Source organism: Oreochromis niloticus, linkage group LG11, assembly GCF_001858045.2.
Source record: "Oreochromis niloticus isolate F11D_XX linkage group LG11, O_niloticus_UMD_NMBU, whole genome shotgun sequence".
Lineage (NCBI taxonomy): Eukaryota > Metazoa > Chordata > Actinopteri > Cichliformes > Cichlidae > Oreochromis > Oreochromis niloticus.
The window spans coordinates 24,833,087-24,852,323 of NC_031976.2; the positions used below are offsets into that span (position 1 = coordinate 24,833,087).

Below are 19,237 nucleotides of genomic sequence, written 5' to 3' on the forward strand. Positions count from 1 at the left end.
TCTGTAGGAGCTGAACTATGCAGATGTCAGTTTTTTCCCAAAAAGAAATGATGGGAGAGTTCAGATGGGTTTACAGAATGAATCCTCAAATCATGCTCAGGTTCAGGCAAACAACAGGGCTCCTGCAGCATCCTCCCTCCCTACATATGACACCCATGTGCACCAAGTGAGGAGGCCCGCTCCTCAGGCTGATCCTAATGCTGCAGAAACCTATGCTCAGGTTCGCGTACGCTGAGTGTACTGGATGTGATAGATTCATATCCAAGCAGGCCAGAAGCAGTCAAACACTCCATTTATTGTGGGCTAGCTTGGAGTTGAACTCCTGAGTCAAAGCACTTTAAAAGTAGTCAATAATCAACCAGCTCTGAAATTTATTGCCATGGGAACAATGTTTCCTTATTACTTTGAGTAAACGGCATATCATAGTGTTCCTGTTCTTGTGTTCAGCATTTTCTTTGTACAGTGCAAAGTGCAGTTATCTGAGCAGTGATATTCTTTTTATTTGATTCAGATATTTATCTTTCACAGGCTTGTTGTAATATCATGTGATTTCATACAAGATTATAATTTGTGGCTAAAAGTAGTAGTGAAGTAGTAGTTCCAGCAACACTCCTGGATGCTATTTGATGATCAATTTGATGATTCATTAATGTGTCATTACCTTAGTTGGACTTAAGATTACTTACTTAGATTGAAGTAAAATCCATTTTCTCATCCCTGCCAATGAAAGGTCAGCAGTGACAATAATCAATAATATTTCTGTTTTAAAATCATTGAAAAAGATTTTGAATGATTCCAGACTTTCAAACATTTTCTGGTGCTATTGAGCAGGTTTAGGGAAACCATCCATTGCACACTAAACAACAGCCTGGATCACATTTCAGAATGCTACTACATCTTTGTTTAGTTACTCAGATAAATAATAACAAGTGCTTTGACATATTCCCATATCATTTATTATAAATGTTATGACTTTGGTACAAAAAATAGGCACATTTTAAACAAAATATTATGTTTATTAGGGGACTGTAGATGTTTTTTCCTGGCACAAGTGAACCTATGTGATAAATATAGTTATTGATATGTTTGATAAGAATGAGCTACTTTATCATTTAAATCCCTTCAAAGTGCCTAGATGACTTGTATTGTCCTCAAATTTTTTGCCATGTTTCTCTTGTATGTAAACAATAACAGATATAATAGATAATTCTGCCTAAATACACAAAAACAGACAATCAACATTAGCTGTAATGCAAGATTTAAATGCATCATCTCTTTGATAAAAAAACAAACAGCTTATTATTCTACACTGGTCTTCCAAAAAACAAAACAAAACAAAAAACCCTGAATGAATAAATAAAATCTAGAAGCAGGTCATACAAACTGCAATGTATATCTCATACTATTGCTAATGGGTAGCCAGTCTGCTCTCATGTAATTATTCTTGCACTATTTCCCACCTGAGTTAAAAGTGTCAAGGTCAAATAAAGTACAAAAATAAAAGAGATAGTGTATTAGTGCATTGCATCTGTTTGGAGGCGTGCCTTCACTTGCTTGCTTCAGCACCCCCAAAAATGGGCTAGAAACGCCCCTGACGTAAGCAATAAATGCGTGACGGAGATGACAATTGTCCTTTTCTTCGTGTGCACTTTGTAACACGGATATTGGTGTATTTAAAGACCAAGGCTTCAGTTAACAAATAAGAGTAGTTTGTCTTAACTCTGGCTTTAAACTCATTCATTGTTTAACTGTGGACCAACAACACTTGTTATTCACCTTTTCTATTCAATTCACTTCAGTTAAAATCAAATGTATTAATTCTGACTGTATGTACAGTCTGTACTTTGGTCATTGTTGGTCCTCGTGTGAAATAATAACTTTAGTTTAGAGCACATGAAACCATGAGAGAAGACCCCCTCCTATTTTCAGTGTTTGTCTAGCGGTTATCTCAGTTAGCCCCCTTTCCCTCCCCCCATTAGTTACCCATTAGTGAAGATCAAGCTACATTTGCATTGCCCCTGTCGGTGTTTTATGTCCATTGAAAGCTGATGTCTTTTTTTTCTGCCACATGCCGAAATAAAAGTGTAATAAATGTGTAACCAGTGTGTACCCGTTCACTCAGCAGTGCAATGATGATAACTGCACTGCTGAGTGAAATACATTTTTTAAATGTATTTGTAATAATATATTTGCTTCTTCAAATGAATAAAATACTTTTTCAATTACTGAAGTTTACGGAGCATGTTCTGCTTTAGTGACACTTTTGCTTCTTTCATAAAATGCACGCATAAGTCGCATGTGTCTCTTTGTTTGTTTTTGTTTTTCCAGAGATGAAATGACACAGTAGTTGATGGATATCTATTGTTTAAAATGTCACAAGAAAGGAACTGTAACTGAAAAAATAAAGAAGTTCAGAACAGGAACATAAATATCTTCTTGTTCACAAGACCCAAAGAAGGCTGCAAATGAAGAGCCAAGTTATATTCAAGCTATATTTAAAGTTTCTCTGATGTTTGTGTACTTAGTTAAAAGTTATAAAACAAAAGATGGAGAAAATATTAGAAGTGTAACTGAAGGAGGAAATAGTTGTAGCCTAATTATACAAAAATAAATGTAGTTCCAGGAATGACACTCTGTTTTACCTGCAGCAATAAATTCAAAGGTCATTGCGCATAAAATACGTTGCCTTGCCAACTAATGTCATCACAGCAATAAAATCAAATAACAATGCAGTAAAAGTACCTGTTAATGAACACATGATGTCTGTTACATATTACACATCTACACATGTGCTTTTACTTAAATTTGAAAGTAGAATTATACCACAAACTGACAAATTACTGAGTATTTCACGGTTAGCCCTTTGTGTTTTCTGAAAAGTGCTACCTATTTGAACACATATGATATTTAACAACTTATCTTAGTGTCTGACAGCTGGGAAAACTTCTCTACTAGTAACAGAGAACTTGTAAAATAATAAAGCATCTAATATAATATTAATAATTATTAAAAAAACATAAATGCTACATTTAGTATTTTAATAAGATGAGTTTCCTAGTTTGTAGTTTATCTTTTTTGTAATTAGACTTAAAATTTACAGTCATGGAAGGAAATAATGCCTCACACATACAGACACACACAGTGAGGATTAGAGAAGAAAAAATTGAGCAAGATTTGCAAAAAGAGGATATACAATGTGGAGTTGCTTCATTACCGTATCAACACCAGTGTTGGGCTTACTGATAACTCTTTACAGCCAGCAATTCAGGTCATTTTCTGGTCATACGTTTTATGAAGACCTTATTTAGAACTAGAGGGAACCAGAAGTAATAAAAAAGACTCATGTGAGACAGTGCCATCTGGTGTTTTGAGGATTGTGAATAGCAATTGTGCACTTTTTGCTGGTTCATCCTATCCTTTTAATAATGTGGACAAATCCATACATTCATAGAATAACAATGAGCACAGCATCATCTCAAAACTAACTGTATCTAACTCTATGAAACATGCACATTTGTTGTATTTCATCATCAAGGACATTAGGTTAAAAAAATAAAAACATTTGGGAAATAAGGGTGTGACTGTAATGTGCACTGTTTTACTAATAGATTTAGATGTTAAAAACTTTATATGAGAACATTAATAACTGATAAACACATTAATGTGCTGCTATTATTGTGGAAATATTTAGCACATTCAGCTCATATTAAACAAATAAATAATAAATAAACATTAATAACAAATAAGCTGACAGGAGGTTTAAAATGCAACACAAATAATAACGCTGCATGCAAGAAGATGAAATGCGCTGTAAATTTTATCTGTTAATAAAACTAGCCAAAAGAAAGAATATAGATACTTCCCTGTTTCTATTAATTATTTAAAAACCACAGGTATTTATTTGCTTATTTTTTCCTGCCATTTTATACTTCATATATTTTTGAGTGATCAAGTAAAGTAACAAGTTTGTGGACAGTTAAAAATCATATTAGAGGTAACGGTTTAGTTTTACAATTTAAGTAAAATCAGTGTCATTAGGTGCTGATAATGTGTCAGTAGAGCCAAAATGGTAAAACTATAATAAAACAAGCTTTAACAAAATAGCCTATTATTTTCATTTTGTATGTTAAATGCACTTCTCAGTTTATATCACGCAGTTACAATATCAGAATCCAAGTCAGGACCCCTCAAACCCTCCCAAGAGGACATTCAGTGCTGCATTTGTGGTGGCCATTGTGCTCAACTTGACTTTGTCCAAGTAAATTAGCTTATATGCCACAAACATTTGTTTAAATAAAATGGCTTCTACTGTAAATAATTTACCTACAGGAACAAGAACTGAAGGGACCAATGAGATGATCATGGACAATCCAGCAGCAGCACATGAGGAAGTATCAGTGGACTCATGGAAGGTAACATTAACTGAATGACTTTGGCCACATACTTTGAGCTAATTTAATAATGAGTGAATGTGTTTTGTCAGTGAAGTCTTCTGGTGCCTCCTCCACATGAGGTGAAAATAAACAGAGTGAGTGATAATGCTACAGATGAACACTGTGCTCATGTCTCTTGTGTTTCTCACAGACACTTTATAACACAGAGAGCCGTGGCAGCAAGTGTTGCATTTGCTGTGGCTGCTGCACCCCTGTACCCCCCCGAATTTGCTGCAAATTCTGAGGCTTCCTGCTCCAACAACCAATAAATATTAACTTGTTAAGCTTTTTCTTATTATGAACATACTGTGTTTATGGAACAAAGTCTAAGACGGTAGTGATATAACTGGATTTGGTGAAAACTCCATGGTACTGCTTAGCAGTGCAATGTTATAATAAGTAGTGATAATATTGAAGGAACAGAGGATACTCTGTTTATTTAAAAATAAATACTGGTGGATTCTAAAGTTTGAAACTTTATTTCTTTGCCTGCATCGATGTTGTTGTCATTTCAATTCAGTTTTATTTATAGTTCACCAATACACAATAACAGCTGCCTCGAGGCACTTTATATTGTAAGGTAAAGATCCTACAACAATACATAGACAACCCCCAAAATCACATGACTCCTTTGAGCAAGCACTTGGTGACAGTGGGAAGGAAAAACTCCAGCAGAACCAGCCCTATGTCATAGTAGGACATAGCAGTGGTGGACAAGCCGAGGAAGACGGCCGTACTGATACCGAATGACGATGATAACATCAGGAAGAAGGAACACGAAAAGCTGGAGAAGTACCAAGGGCTCAGAGAAGAGCTTGAAAAGATGTGGAGGGTGAAGGTAACAGTGTGGTAATCGGAGCACTCGGTGCAGTGATCCCCAAATTAGGCGAGTGGCTCCAGCAGATCCCAGGAACAACATCCGAGATCTCTGTCGAGAAGAGCGCAGTCCTAGGAACAGCAAAGATACTGAGCAGAATATATATATACATATATATATATATATATATATATATGTATATGTATGTATGTATATATACATATACATATATACATACGTATATACATACATATCGAAAGGATGTCCTCCACATCCTCTCGAGCTCAGAGAAGAGCTTGAGAGGATGTGGAGGGTGAAGGTAACGGTGGTCCCCGTGGTAATCAGAGCACTAGGTGCGGTGACTCCCAAGCTAGGCGAGTGGCTCCAGCAGATCCCGGGAACAACATCGGAGATCTCTGTCCAGAAGAGCGCAGTCCTGGGAACAGCTAAGATACTGCGCAGGACCCTCAAGCTCCCAGGCCTCTGGTAGAGGACCCGAGCTTGAAGGATAAAACTGCCCGCAGGGGCGAGATGGGTGTTGTATATATATATATATATATATATGTATATATATGTTCACTTGAAATAATTGAATGTGATGAATTGAAATAGAGAAATGAATTTATCATGTGAGTTCAGGTAATTTGTAAAATTTCAATTTCAATTTTCTTCGAGAGTGTTTGTACAAACACATTTTCACCACAGGAGGGAGACCTGTTCCAGGTTTTCAGGGGAAAACTGAGGCCTGCAGTAGGCTTGTAAATATTCACTTATGATAGGGAGTGTCAGGTTAGGGGTCAGTCTGACCTTTGAAAATTCATCTTCTGTACACCTCATGAAACTTTTATTAATGGCTAAATGACTACTGACTTTCATCATCTGTTAAAGTTTTCATCATTTTCATCATCACTTTATCCTGTTGTTGGCCAACAGACCTTCAGTCTGGAGCACATACTGTGTGACTTCAATCCAGTTATTTATTGTCTTCTGAAACATTTTTATTTTAAATGCTTTAAATTTATCTGCCTCAAAGGTGAAGACGAAGACTGACGCTTTGATGATTGTCATTAAAAGAAGCTGGTATGTTGCCTGATGGTCCTCTGAATCCAGGAGTAGGAGACACAGTGACACCATTGGTGTGTGTGACCTAGAATAAGACTATCAAGGCAGGATCACCCTTTTAACATCTGTTGGCTTTCTGGAGCTAAGTCTCTTAATGACACTGGAGAACAAACTGTTTGCATTTTACCTGCTCGTAAACAAGATAAGACAATTAAGTGCTTTGCCACTTTCTAAGATCATCAGCAAATCAGTTGATTGTTTACTGCAGCCTTTACATTACTTTTTGCATTTTTTTTTATAGTTGAGTATTTTGCCAAAGTGCTTATAAATTTTCATTAGCCTATTTTTTAAGAATATTGGTAATTGGTAATATTAAGCACATGCTTGAGTTGAGCTGAGCCATGATGTCAACAAGTACACAATGGTGTCTGCTGCGTCCTCCTGTCCTCTGAAATCTGTAATCTAGTTACTTTGCCAACTGTGAACCAACAATGTTGCAAGAACAAACTTGTTGTGGCTGTGTATGGGATTCAATGAGTCCTCTTTTTATCAAGACTATTCAAACAGCAGATTTAAAGCAAATCAGCACAGCTGTTATTCACTGTGAGAATAACGCCTCCGTTACCTTACAAGCAATACATTATGATACAAATGTCATGGTGATGACTGACAGGTGTTATGGGAAGTTTAATAGACTTGCTACTATAGCAAAAAAAAAAAAGGTGATCTTTTTGATTAAAAGTGCAATGTTTTGTTAAATGTTGCTTCGAAAGTATCATTGTACAGGATTGTGTTCTCACCTTGTGATTTTTTTAATGCAAGTTTCTATAAAATATAGATGAAAATCAATGAATAGGCTTCTTTCAGTGCTTGTTGGACCGCTGTACAACGGGCCTTCAATTGACTTCAATAGATCAGTCCAAAACTGTGTCGGTCCACTGAGCAAATGCCCGCTATGCCAGATGTCCAGCCCTGGAACAGAGTAATCCCTGCTGGACACATAACTTTCCAGGTGGACTGTAGTGACCGTTAAGTTTTTGGACACAATGATCCCCAAATTCAATTCAGGTCTGCAACTTTTATTTTCTGCTATATTGTTTTGCCTGGTGTAACTGATAAGAATGTGTTGAAATTTCCATTGAACAGTAAGAGAAGTGAACTTTAATTTTGTATATTTCTTATTTTTTCTTCAATATTAGTAAACAGACCCTTTTAATTTTAAATAATCTGTCTGTTTATTGAATTTATGGTAAAGAGCATTTGCTTGTTGTAGTTTGGTTACAGGTTTGTCATTAACCCTTGTTTATTCTCCATTTGTGTTGATTGTCTGGGGGTAATTTGGTGGAAATAGTGGACATTTTCATTATTATCTGTTATTTGCTTGAAGTGCTATTCCTCAGTGACATAAGATACTCACTGTACATGTTTGTTTTTCCAGACATGTAGAGGACCCCCCTCTCCAACATTCAAATTAAGATGATTTAAGTTCAAGATTCAGCTTGGCACTATTTTCATATTTTTGGTTTGTTTATTTCTTGTTATTTATGATGTGTTCTACAATATGTGTCAATATATTCACTTCTGCAGTAAAATGTTTTATACAACAATTGATTTCATATATGAGAGACCTTGTGAAATAAACCCCAAACAGTTGTACTTTTTTTGTACCTTCGAAGTGATATCTCTTGGACAAAAAACATTTTTATAGGGTCATCCCTATATCCCAAGATTAAAGCGATTAAATCATTTAATGCAATTAACCCATCTGGAGCACAGAATGGACAAACTTTGGACAAACTGCACAAAATGCGTTGACAGAGACATTTCAGGGATTTTGAGTCATTCTTCGCTCCAGATGGGTTAATTGCGTTAAAATTTTTAATCGCGTTAATGGTGATTCCTGAACATGAATCTGGTCATGATCAGGAGCTTTCTGACCATGCATGGAGGGTGGACCCAGGGTATGAAAACGCTGGGTCAAATGACCCAGAACCTTGATTGGTATGTGTCAGTTTCTTTACATGATAAATGTATAAAAAGAAATGTATTAAAAGTTCTGCCAGCTCAATAGCCAAACTATCCTGTATTTATAAAACAATACAGTTTTTGTTAATTCAAGGACTTTGTTTTTAACTCTGGGCCTACTATAATAAAAATACTTTCCATAGGAAATAGTGGACAAACAAGATCTTTTCTGTCTTTTAATTGTTTATATATTATGTCACTACTTTGGTGCAGTATGAATGGCAATCCGGGGAAGTCTTTATCAAGAGAAAAAGCTGCGAAACTTACATGTCTGACAACAGTTAAAAGTTCAAAATCTATGCACTCCTTCACATTTTCCAGAGCTTTCCAGTGGACCAGATTGGAGTCTTGCCAGGCTGATTTTGGCCCCCAGGCCTTAAGTTTGACACACCTAGCTTGCACAAACAGAATTTCACCACAGGAGGGAAACCTATTCTGTGTTTTCAGGGAAGAAGGAGGAGTGTGTCATGCAATCTATGGGACACTATTTTTATGTGGGAAATTTGCAATACACCTTGTAGGTAGATCTTTAGTTTAGGGCTCATGATCATTGAACATTCACCTTCTGAACAACTCAATAAATAAATGGCTGTGTTACTGTTGATTGTCATCTGTGCGACTTTTACAGGTAAGAATCTTAAAAATAAGCTGTTCGTTCAAAACTTTGTGTCATAATCGTTGTGAAATTCACATGACTGTTTCTTTGTTGGGCAACGGGAGTCATTAATAAAAGTAAAAAGCCACAGAAATCACAGTTGGTTAACAATTATTATGATCACCACTCATTTATTTAGTGCTGTTTGCCAAAAACAGACATTAAGTCCAGAGTACAGACTTCATGTGATTTTCCTACCACTAAGGCAGACAGTATGGGGTCATCTTCAGGTCAGAGTTATTTTGACTACCACATGTTCATACCCCCCTCCTCCAGGTTTTATAGGGGGAAATGATGTGGACTCACCAGATGAACCAGCTATGGCAGGACATACAAGTGTGAACATAAACGGTGAGCAGATGGAGTCTAATATCATCATTTTGTTTTGTATGTGACTCTTTTTGAAAACATTTTTTTTACAATTTTATATTACATTACAGAAAGAGAAAATGTGTGATGTATATTGTACAAGAAGGTAAATAATGAAGGTAAACACTATTACCTTTAGATCCTGAGTCCTCTGTGCTTCAATGAAGATAGTGTTACTTTGCCACTTATGTGCATAATTGCACACATCACTCACTTTCAGCTTTTTTTTTATGATGTCAGCAATTGTTAAAGGAAATTTGTATTCTTCTATTACTGTCTGTACTCTCATAGTGTTTAGCTTCATTTAAACTTAGTATGTGTGTGTGTGACATGAGGAGTATGATTGAAACCATAAAGAGGAAGTTGCACAAATGAAAGTAGAAATGTTCAAGGCCACATCCTGATATGGCCAACGAACTCACCGAACTCACATATCTTCAGTCTCCATATCTTAAGTCTCCATATAGGGAGTCGTTTTTCATACTTTGTATGCTCCGCCTAAGAATATGATACAAGCTGTTTGCCTATATAATAAAGAACAAGCTGATGCCCCGCGCGGATCCTCCGTGACACGTCTTGTACACGTTGCTGTGTGGAGACTGTGTCGGGGCATCGCCCATGTACATGTAAAAAGCGCTGAGTCTGTGTTTCTTGCCTCCTGAGTTTTCTCTTAACAGCAATCAAACCATTTTGTTTTTCTTTCACAGAGTCAGTCTCAAATATATTGATAACCAGCAGCAAGACAGACTTGGTTGAGTTCAACAGTTCTGTCACTCTTGTCTGCTCTGCCTCTGGATCTCCCACCTCTGTTCTCTGGTTGAACGGCAGCTCTTCGGTTACAGCAAATGACAGAGTTCACTTCACTGATGGAGGCTCCAATCTGACTATAATCAATGTGACCCGGTTTGACCAAGGGCCGTTCAGATGTCTTGTGTCCAATCTTCTCAGTAATGGCACCAGTGATCCACTGAAGCTCTCTATCAGCTGTGAGTTACTAAACAGTAACTTATCTGAAAGCATCTGGATGCAAACAACAACAAGAGAGTTTAGACAGTAGTTTAGATTTCAGAACATTAGATATTCCAAAACACATTTCTCAGTTTAATAGGAATACATTGAAAAATGGCTTCTCTAACAACACCAACTAGAGCCACCCCATGACTGTGGTTAAGAAACTGGATGGCTTGATGGGACATTATCACAGAGTGCCAGCTAAACTGTTTTAATTTAGAAGGTTTTCTTTGAATGTATTAAATTGTACAGAGATTTGTTTTCCTGGTAACTTGATGTGAAGTATTATTATTTACTAATGATCTTACACCAAACTGAATATTACAAACTGTCACTTTTCATGCAATTATCATGAACTTTTCTATTTTCCCTTTTCATTTAGATGGTCCTGAAAATATAAAATTGAGAGTAAATCCATCAAAGGAATATTATAAAGTAGGGTCAGACATCTTCTTCAGTTGCAAGGCTGATTCCAAACCTCCTGCAAGGTATCACTGGCTTGTGAATGGAGCTCTGGGGTTTACAGGTGGAAGAGGTTTTGGTGTGATCGATGCTCGCACGAGTCAGAGTGGAAACTACAGCTGTCAGGCCTTTAACAGCAGAACTCTGAGATATGAAACATCTCAGCCTTTATCCATCACTATAGTGGCTATAGACTCAGTGGGTAAGTTGGTATATGTATATATTTACATTTATAAAAATGGATGTAATTTCTGACCAGTTGATGCAATTATTGGTTCAGAATTAAAGCTGAATGTCTACATTTTTCGACACATTTCAGTTGTTTGATTTAAAATTGACTGTGGCGATGCAGAAAAGCAAAACTACAAAAACTGTGTCTTGGACGCAAAAGTCAGACTTTTTTTTTTTTGTGCATACATCTGTTTTGATATGTTGTTTAATGATACACCCCACAGAACCTAACCTTTTCAGTTGTTATTCAGTAAACTTTCTTAGTACAACCTGATTTTTTTTTTTAAAAAAAAGGTCATACTCTCTGTAAAACAAGAATATTTCTGTATGTGTCGTTAACTATGAGTTTCACACTATCCATCTTACACTACCTGTTTACATGGGCGTAGCACTATGCAGAATACATACATTTATTTTTTGTTTATTTTCAGATTATATACTTATAATGTCAGTGCCTGTGCTGAAACCTGAGTTACCCTCTGACCTCTGTATGACCTCTGTAGGATCCTGGGCACACATGGGTTTACAGTTTGACAGTGTTGTGGAAGTTTTCCACTTAAATAAAGCCTGCAGATGAGTGGTGAGCGGTAGCTAACATTCTTTAATCAAAACACACAAAGAACAGAAAACCAAGCTTGGTGGAGAGCCTGCATGACCACGGGGCAGGGTCAGCAGAGTCTCACTGAGCCTAGTGTGGCTCTCAGTTAAATACCTTTCTACCTCCCAGAGTCCTTGAAGAGACAAAAGACTCTCCCTCCTGTGGAGTTGTCTGCTTCCCCCAACTTCCTAAATAGACCCCCACCATTTGTCTTACTGTATGGGTGTCAGACATGTTAAAATCAGTGGCACCAAGGCATTATACAATAAAATAATGTGATTAGTACATAAGTGAAAGAAATTCCTTTACAATCCCACCCTTTGATTCTTAAATCAAGAATCACATTAATACCAGAATTTCTTTCCTGACATTCTGTAATCACATCAACATTATTTTACACTTAAAGGAGTTTCACACTGTGTATCCTAACTTCACTGTTCTCTCACCACCCTTTGTTCATCTTTAATCCTCCCCACAATCTAAGCTCTCACATGCAAATGGCAACAACAATGATACAGAGGAAAGGTCTTCCCCAGAGTGTCAAAGTACTTTGCATGGCAAAGTGAAACAGCATTAGGTGGTCATTCCCAGTCACAGTCATGGCTCCTGGTGTCTGTGCCATTTACAGAGTCATAATTCCAACGTTGATCTTCCTCTGTGCTGTTACTTTTGGAGCTTGGCACGCTCTCTTCATCCCTCGATGTCTGTTCCAACGCAGCTGTAGAGGCAGAGCACGTCGTACACCTTAGTTGTCTTCCTCAACGTCAACGGCGAAACTCTTTCATTTTATTTTAAGATTTTTGCTGTTCAAAATCTCCTCATGACAATCCTTTGGAAGCCCAGTGGTGCAGCCCACTGTCGTTTGTCTGCTGTCCTGCAGATGGTCCCTGCTTCTCACTGGTCCTCTTGAAGCGTTCTCTTCCAGCCATGGTCTGCATCTGCACTTCAGTCTCTTCTTCCATATCTCTCATGTCACGGTCTCTGCAATTTAAAATTGAAAGCTTCCCCGGAAAACCCTCTTTTGCCCTATGTCAGCTTAGCACAATTAGACATGCACAATGAAGTTGTACATTGTCTCTTAAAAATTCACAGGGCTTCTCCCCTGGAGTAGTTTCACTCCAGGCCCTGTCGTAAGAAAAAACATTAGCCAGTGGTGTGTCCTGCTGTAAATCATGTGATTGGATCATATGATTAACCCTCTTTTGTGGAAAAATAGGTGTTAGCGCAGCGCATCTGTATGCACACTTTCTCACAGTGACCTCTGCACTGTAAACAATACAAGGTCATGAATAACACACCGCTGGTAAATTCAAAGACATAGAAAGTGGCAATTAAAAGGTTAAGTCAGCACGGCCCAAAAGCTCATGCAACCTGTTGCTGTCATCTTTCTGCTCCTGTAAAAAGAAACATACATACATACATCCACCCTTTTGTCAGGTCAAGGCGGAGGTGCAATTTTGCATACTGGTGTCAAGTCAGTCAAGCTTTGTCAGTCCAATCAGTCCCCATTTTATATTTGCTGACAGTAGAACCTCTCGTGACGCGATAAGTTTCTACTGCCAGCAATGACGTCATTTCAAAAAAGAAAAAAGAATTTAGACTGGATTACCTCGCTGAATCCTTTTTGACAGGGACTTGTTTTCTGATTGTCCCAAATAAGTGGCTTTCTCCCGAGCCCATTCTAATTTTTGGAGAAACTCACTTGCGATTGTTTAACATGTTGTGTAGCGCTTTCGATCCCGATCTTGCAGGCCTGCTTCAAAAGAGAAAATTGCCAAACAAAAATCTCAGTGCACTGTTAAAAATCAGAAAATATGAAGGCCTCTTTTTAGAAGTTGTCTGAGCATGCTCTCTTAGAATGATAGATCCAAACAAAACTAATTGGCAGTTTCAAAGTGGTACCAAAAGAAAATGCATCAGTAAATCTCCCAAACTTTCATCCACCAGTCACACCTCACACAACAACAATATTCTATTAGATAATGAGTTTTGTTTTCCCCCATGTAACCAGATGTGTGTCATGATAAGACCTCCCCCACACATCAGAAACAAGAAACTCAATAATCTATTAGTCCCCACTCATCTGACCCCCCTGCAGCATTCTGTTCACCCCTGCAATAATTCAATCATCCTTCCCCAAAATAATACTAGTTCACTAGTCTATGTATCACTTTTTAACCCACTAAGTGAACCGGACAAGATGATGGTAACAGCAATGCATGCTTAAAATGCTATTTGGTCTTCATGAGCTTCATTGCATGTGTGTTTGTGTTAGTAGGATTAATGCATTTTTCTGTTTGTGTAATTTTTGTGTACCTCTCCTCTTTGCGGTGCTCCAGACACTTTTCAATTCTCCACGCAAGGCAGTCATTTTTTCTTCCCAGTTTCCTAAACCCAAATTTCAGTTCCCACACTAAAACAGCCATGTTCTCCCCTGCTCCTTCCACTGTGGTCTCATCTCATCTCTCCCCCTTGCAGCAGTCCAGTGAGAGTCAGTTGTCCTGTGTTTTCCACTGTCTCATTTTGCCATTTTGCTCAAAAAGTGGCAAATGTCCAACTCAGACAGTCTTTTCAAAGGTCCATTCACACACAGTAAAGTTGCAGCTCGTTGGAAATGCACATCCATCCATCCAGTCATGATGATGCCATTTTTCTCCTTGCTGTCGCTGTCTTGCACAGCTGCTGCTGCTGCAACTTTTCTTCACTGCTCAGGACACTGCTGTGAGCTCTTGATATCCATCTCGTTGTTCTGGAACTGCATTTCTTGTCTTCAGGGAGAGATTCTTGGAGCTTGTGTTCTCAGGGTGACAAACACATGGAAGTTAAGCTGTAAAACAATTCAGCCAAAACTTGGCTTGAGTGTTTCTAAATGATGTTAACCTATAATTTTCTTCCGATTGCTGCACGTGAAAAATTGATCAGGGTCTGCTCTTCACCTGCAAGTGACACACTGAGACATTTTGATCATTCTTCTCATTGCTTAAAACAACACATCTCCCCTCTCTGGTTCTGAACTCCCCTTTCTTAAAAACCCAGAAAGATTGTAGTTGTTCTACGTTAAAAACCACCAAACCCTCTTCCTATTTTTATTGCTTATTTTTATCAACAATTTTGCTAAAAAAGAAATTTTTGTGTGTCCACACTAGGGGAGCTGGTAGCCTGCAGTATCACCCTCTCCTGCTAGTTGGAAACAACTTTTACACACATGTCTACACTCCTCTCTTTTTTTTTTTTTCTTTTCTTCCTGTTCCCCATTTTCAACATTTTGAACCCCATTTTTTGCTGTTTTTACACACACATCAACTTTTCCCACACAACCACTCTCTTTCATCTCACACCACACATTTACTCAGTTCTTATCATACAGTCAGTTATTGAGTTTTGTCTCTGGCCGCCTGGTGGAAGGCCTGCCGCTTTACTGGATCCAGTTTCCCATTACTACACGAGGCGTCCCCCATGAGGTTCCTTGCCTTCTACGGACCAAGGAACGAACACCGCCACTCTGCGCACTGTATTACGCAGAAATGGTCCCCGACAGTGTACCCGAACCGCCGTTCCTGTGGCGTACTTGGACCGAACACAGGTCTGGGCCGGCTTCTCCCCAACTGCATGTTCGAACCACTGTCCTTGTGATGAGCCGTTCCCAACACAAGCCTGGGGTCTCAAACCACCAGGATTTTCCCCGACAGTGTACCCGAGCCGCTGTCCCTGTGACGTACTTGGACTGACCACAGGTCTGGGCCGGCTTCTCCCCAACAACGTGTTCGAGCCACTGTCCTTGTGATGGGCCGTTCCCAACACAAGCCTGGGGTCTCAAACCGCCAGGATTTTCCCTCCGGAGACTCGAACTCCGGAGTCGGCCAGCGTTCCCCCCTCGGCCAGACAAAAACTCTCCATGACTGTATACAAGTTAGCTACAACTCACCCATCTGCAGGAGTCCCCTCTAAATCGATGGTCTCGGTGGTTGCTGAAACACGCGGCTCCGTGACTCCTCCATTTCCTTTGCTTCAACAGCCGGTAGGACAAAGGTACCTTTTCCCTCAGGGGTGATCAGCCCATCCACGGAACCGTTGTTCAGCGACCACACGGACCAACCCTGCTCGCAGCGCCATTCTGTTGTGGAAGTTTTCCACTTAAATAAAGCCTGCAGATGAGCGGTGAGCGGTAGCTAACATTCTTTAATCAAAACACACAAAGAACAGAAAACCAAGCTTGGTGGAGAGCCTGCATGACCACGGGGCAGGGTCAGCAGAGTCTCACTGAGCCTAGTGTGGCTCTCAGTTAAATACCTTTCTACCTCCCAGAGTCCTTGAAGAGACAAAAGACTCTCCCTCCTGTGGAGTTGTCTGCTTCCCCCAACTTCCTAAATAGACCCCCACCATTTGTCTTACTGTATGGGTGTCAGACATGTTAAAATCAGTGGCACCAAGGCATTATACAATAAAATAATGTGATTAGTACATAAGTGAAAGAAATTCCATTACAACAGTTTCAAGACTCCCTGAAACCACAACTTTCTTTGACTTGACTCACACTGGTGAATCTCGTAGCCATCTGAACAGATAATGGTCCAATTTGACTCTAATGGTTTAAAATTTAGAATCAGCTGTACAACAGTATAACATATAGAGTCACCAAATTACAGGGTAAAAGTCAGGTATTTAGGGTACTCTTACTGGTGTCAACCTTTAAAATGGATCTAATATGACCCGAACAGTATGTAAAGGTTAAAGGGGTTGATTTATCTGACTGTGGTAACTAGACCTGTCAGGCATGATTAGGAAAATGCCACTATCAGTGGTGCATGGATGAGGTACCTACATATGTTTGTGGGTTTTACTGTTATATCGCTCATATTTTTTCCATAGCAGTGATACTAACAAAACAATGAAGGTTTATTTTAAGCTCACAAGACATGTGCTTTTAAGTACATAACTTTGCTTAGAGATATAAATATGTCTGCCAAAGACACATAGTACCTCCACAGTTTTACTAAAACACTGATATGTGCTGGGGCAAAATTATGTCTCTCTGAAAGCCACTGAAATCTGACAAATTACAAAATCAAACAAATAAGGTAATTATTACATTATTATGAAATGATGGGGCAATTTCTTTTTCAAAAATATGATGATGAAAATATTTTTTTTTTTCATTTGTATCTTCCTAGAATCATCAGAATGTCTCATCAGTGGAATAGTAATCGCATGTTGTGTCATCGTTGCTGCAGCTGTTGGTGGCGGCTACTACATCTATAAGAGAAAGTATGTTGGAAACAGCTTGGAAACATTTTTAAATTGTGAATGTGTGATATCTGTGTAGTTCTAGTCATGACTCCAGCTTGTGATTTGTTGTTATTTCTCAGGGTAGCTAAATCTTTTGTTGCATTTTGTTGTTTTTGTGCGACTGTAATAAAATAATTATGTCTATAACAGTAATTGACATAAGAATGTGAGTAAAGCTGTGTTAAAATACACTTGGAAATCCTATTTTTAAACTTTTATAACAGTAAAACTTAAACTCACAAAAACATTTTAGGCATATAGAATGATTGTGGTTGTATTATTTATTTTGTAAAAACATTGAGGCTCCATTGGTGTTATTATGTGACAAAAGGTCAGAGAATGCTTGTGTTGTAATGTATAGTAATGACCTTTTAACTCTCTCAGCAGAAGACATCTGAACCAGTCCACACACACAGAAACTACCACTGCAACAGGTAAGATTCAAATAAATAAAATGTAATCATATAAATACCAGTACGGTTTTTGGATAAGTTTATGGTGGAGCTGCTTTAATTTAAATGCAAAGGAAAACACAAAATCAGATAGTGTGTGATGCAGGTAGCTTCCCATTTGTTCTGTGATGTTTCCACATAATTCCTCTCCAATGTTCACTGTGAGTATGTCTGACAGCCAAGATTTACTTTTCTGGCCTGTTTGTTGTGTTTGGCTGCTGAGAGAGAACGTGTAGCAAGTTGACGGCTTTGCTTTTTTGTGTGTTTCTGTGCGTGTTAGTATTGTTTCCCTAAATTATTTGTTTATTTTTAAAGCAGCTGAAGGTCAGGATAATCCAGCTTCCTCCAGTCAGGTAAAAGTTTTTACTTCTTTGATGTTCACCTATGTTTGCAAAATGTTTGGAGAAATCATGGTCTTTATAGTTTTGTGTGAGTGGCTACAGGGTATTTGACCACAACTGCATGGGCCGATTAACGATTATGCTAACTCCATATCAGTTCAATATGTTATCCAATACAATGAAAATAAATGGAAGTTATCCCCATAAGTTGGTTCTGTTCATCTGGACGTTGCGTTTTCAGTGGGAGAAACATTTCGTCACCCACTGAAAATGCTACGTCCAGATGAACAGAATCAACTTTTGGGGATTTACTTACCTGCATGATTGAGGATGCATCAAGACATAAATGGAAGTTACATCTTATAAAATCTAACACAAAGACAATAAAATCCTGTGTACTTTACATCTGTAATGTTTCTGCCTTCTCTTTTTCATTTGTAGGAGCTGAACTTTACAAATGTGAGGTTTATCCCAAACAAAAATACACATAGTGACTCTGCACATTATGCATCCTCCCCTCCTTCCTATGATGAAGTCATGCAGGAAGTGAATAGATTCAAATAGTACTGGACACCAAAAGCAGTGAAACCTGAACTTCTCTTGTAGTTCCTTCATTGTGAGCTTGTCTGGACATGGCTTTCCGACTTTCCTTTAAAATGTGATTAACAACCAACCAGCTCTGAAGTTTACTGTCACTGGAAAACTGTTTCTATTTATTACTTTGATATTTCTTTAAAAAACTGTATATCGTGTTTTACAGCCCATGTAAAATGCAGTTACCTAAGCAGTAATATTCTTTAAATTTGATTCAAATGTTAATCTAGCTAATGTTTGTCACAGGTTTGACATAATGTAATATCATGTGATTTCATATGAGATTCTAGTGTTTATTTGTTAAAAGTAACACTCCTGGATACTACTTAATGATCAGTTTGATGAATGATTAATGTGCCATTACCTTAGTGAACTGTAAAGGTGCTGCACTGTTTGAAAGTTTTGAATTAAATGAAATGTTACAACAAAGAAAATGTTAATGGTGAGTTTTTAAACTTTCAAAAATTCTCAGTTATTGGGTTGTCAAGTTTTGAGCGAACATGCATTGCTCAGGTGTTACATCTCCATTTACTATAAATCTCTATCTGTATTCAGATTTTTTGCTGCTTAAAACTGCTTAAAAATACCATTTGCCATTTTGGGGTGGGGGGAATTTTATTTTTAAAAAAAAATATAGGCACACGAAAACCTTTGATTTTTTTTTTCCTGAGAGAAATAATTTCCACACACAAAGTAATTAGTAAAGTTATAGTTTTATTATCCCTTCAAAATGCTTATTGAAATTAATTATAAATATATTTTTAGGCCATTCTGGATTAACTTTTCTACAGTCAAGAACAGACATTGCACTTACAAAATAACAACACGCTCCCTCTGTCAGCATATTTCAGTAGTGTAACTAGAAGGTATCAGTATGCAGACTGTGTCTGTGTAATACAAC

At 38.0% G+C, this 19,237-nt stretch overlaps 2 protein-coding genes across 3 annotated transcripts in view; both read left to right on the top strand.

Annotated features, from left to right (window-relative positions):
- Positions 1–2,107, top strand: part of LOC102081119 (carcinoembryonic antigen-related cell adhesion molecule 5-like) — a 30,486-nt gene extending 28,379 nt beyond the window's left edge. For both annotated transcript variants that reach the window (XM_005455537.2, XM_019355202.1), the window contains one exon: positions 8–2,107. In XM_005455537.2, the coding sequence (XP_005455594.2) occupies positions 8–235 (228 nt within the window). In that variant the 3' untranslated portion in view covers positions 236–2,107. The remainder of the gene's footprint in view (positions 1–7) is intronic.
- A 6,733-nt stretch (positions 2,108–8,840) lies between these two features.
- On the top strand, positions 8,841–18,812 carry LOC109194215 (carcinoembryonic antigen-related cell adhesion molecule 20). Its single transcript, XM_013274593.3, has 8 exons — positions 8,841–8,965; positions 9,269–9,343; positions 10,069–10,347; positions 10,755–11,036; positions 16,835–16,928; positions 17,334–17,383; positions 17,717–17,754; positions 18,184–18,812. Exons 1-8 carry the CDS (start codon positions 8,923–8,925, stop codon positions 18,304–18,306), a joined length of 984 nt encoding a protein of 327 aa, XP_013130047.1. The 5' UTR covers positions 8,841–8,922; the 3' UTR covers positions 18,307–18,812.
- The last annotated feature ends 425 nt before the right edge of the window (positions 18,813–19,237 follow it).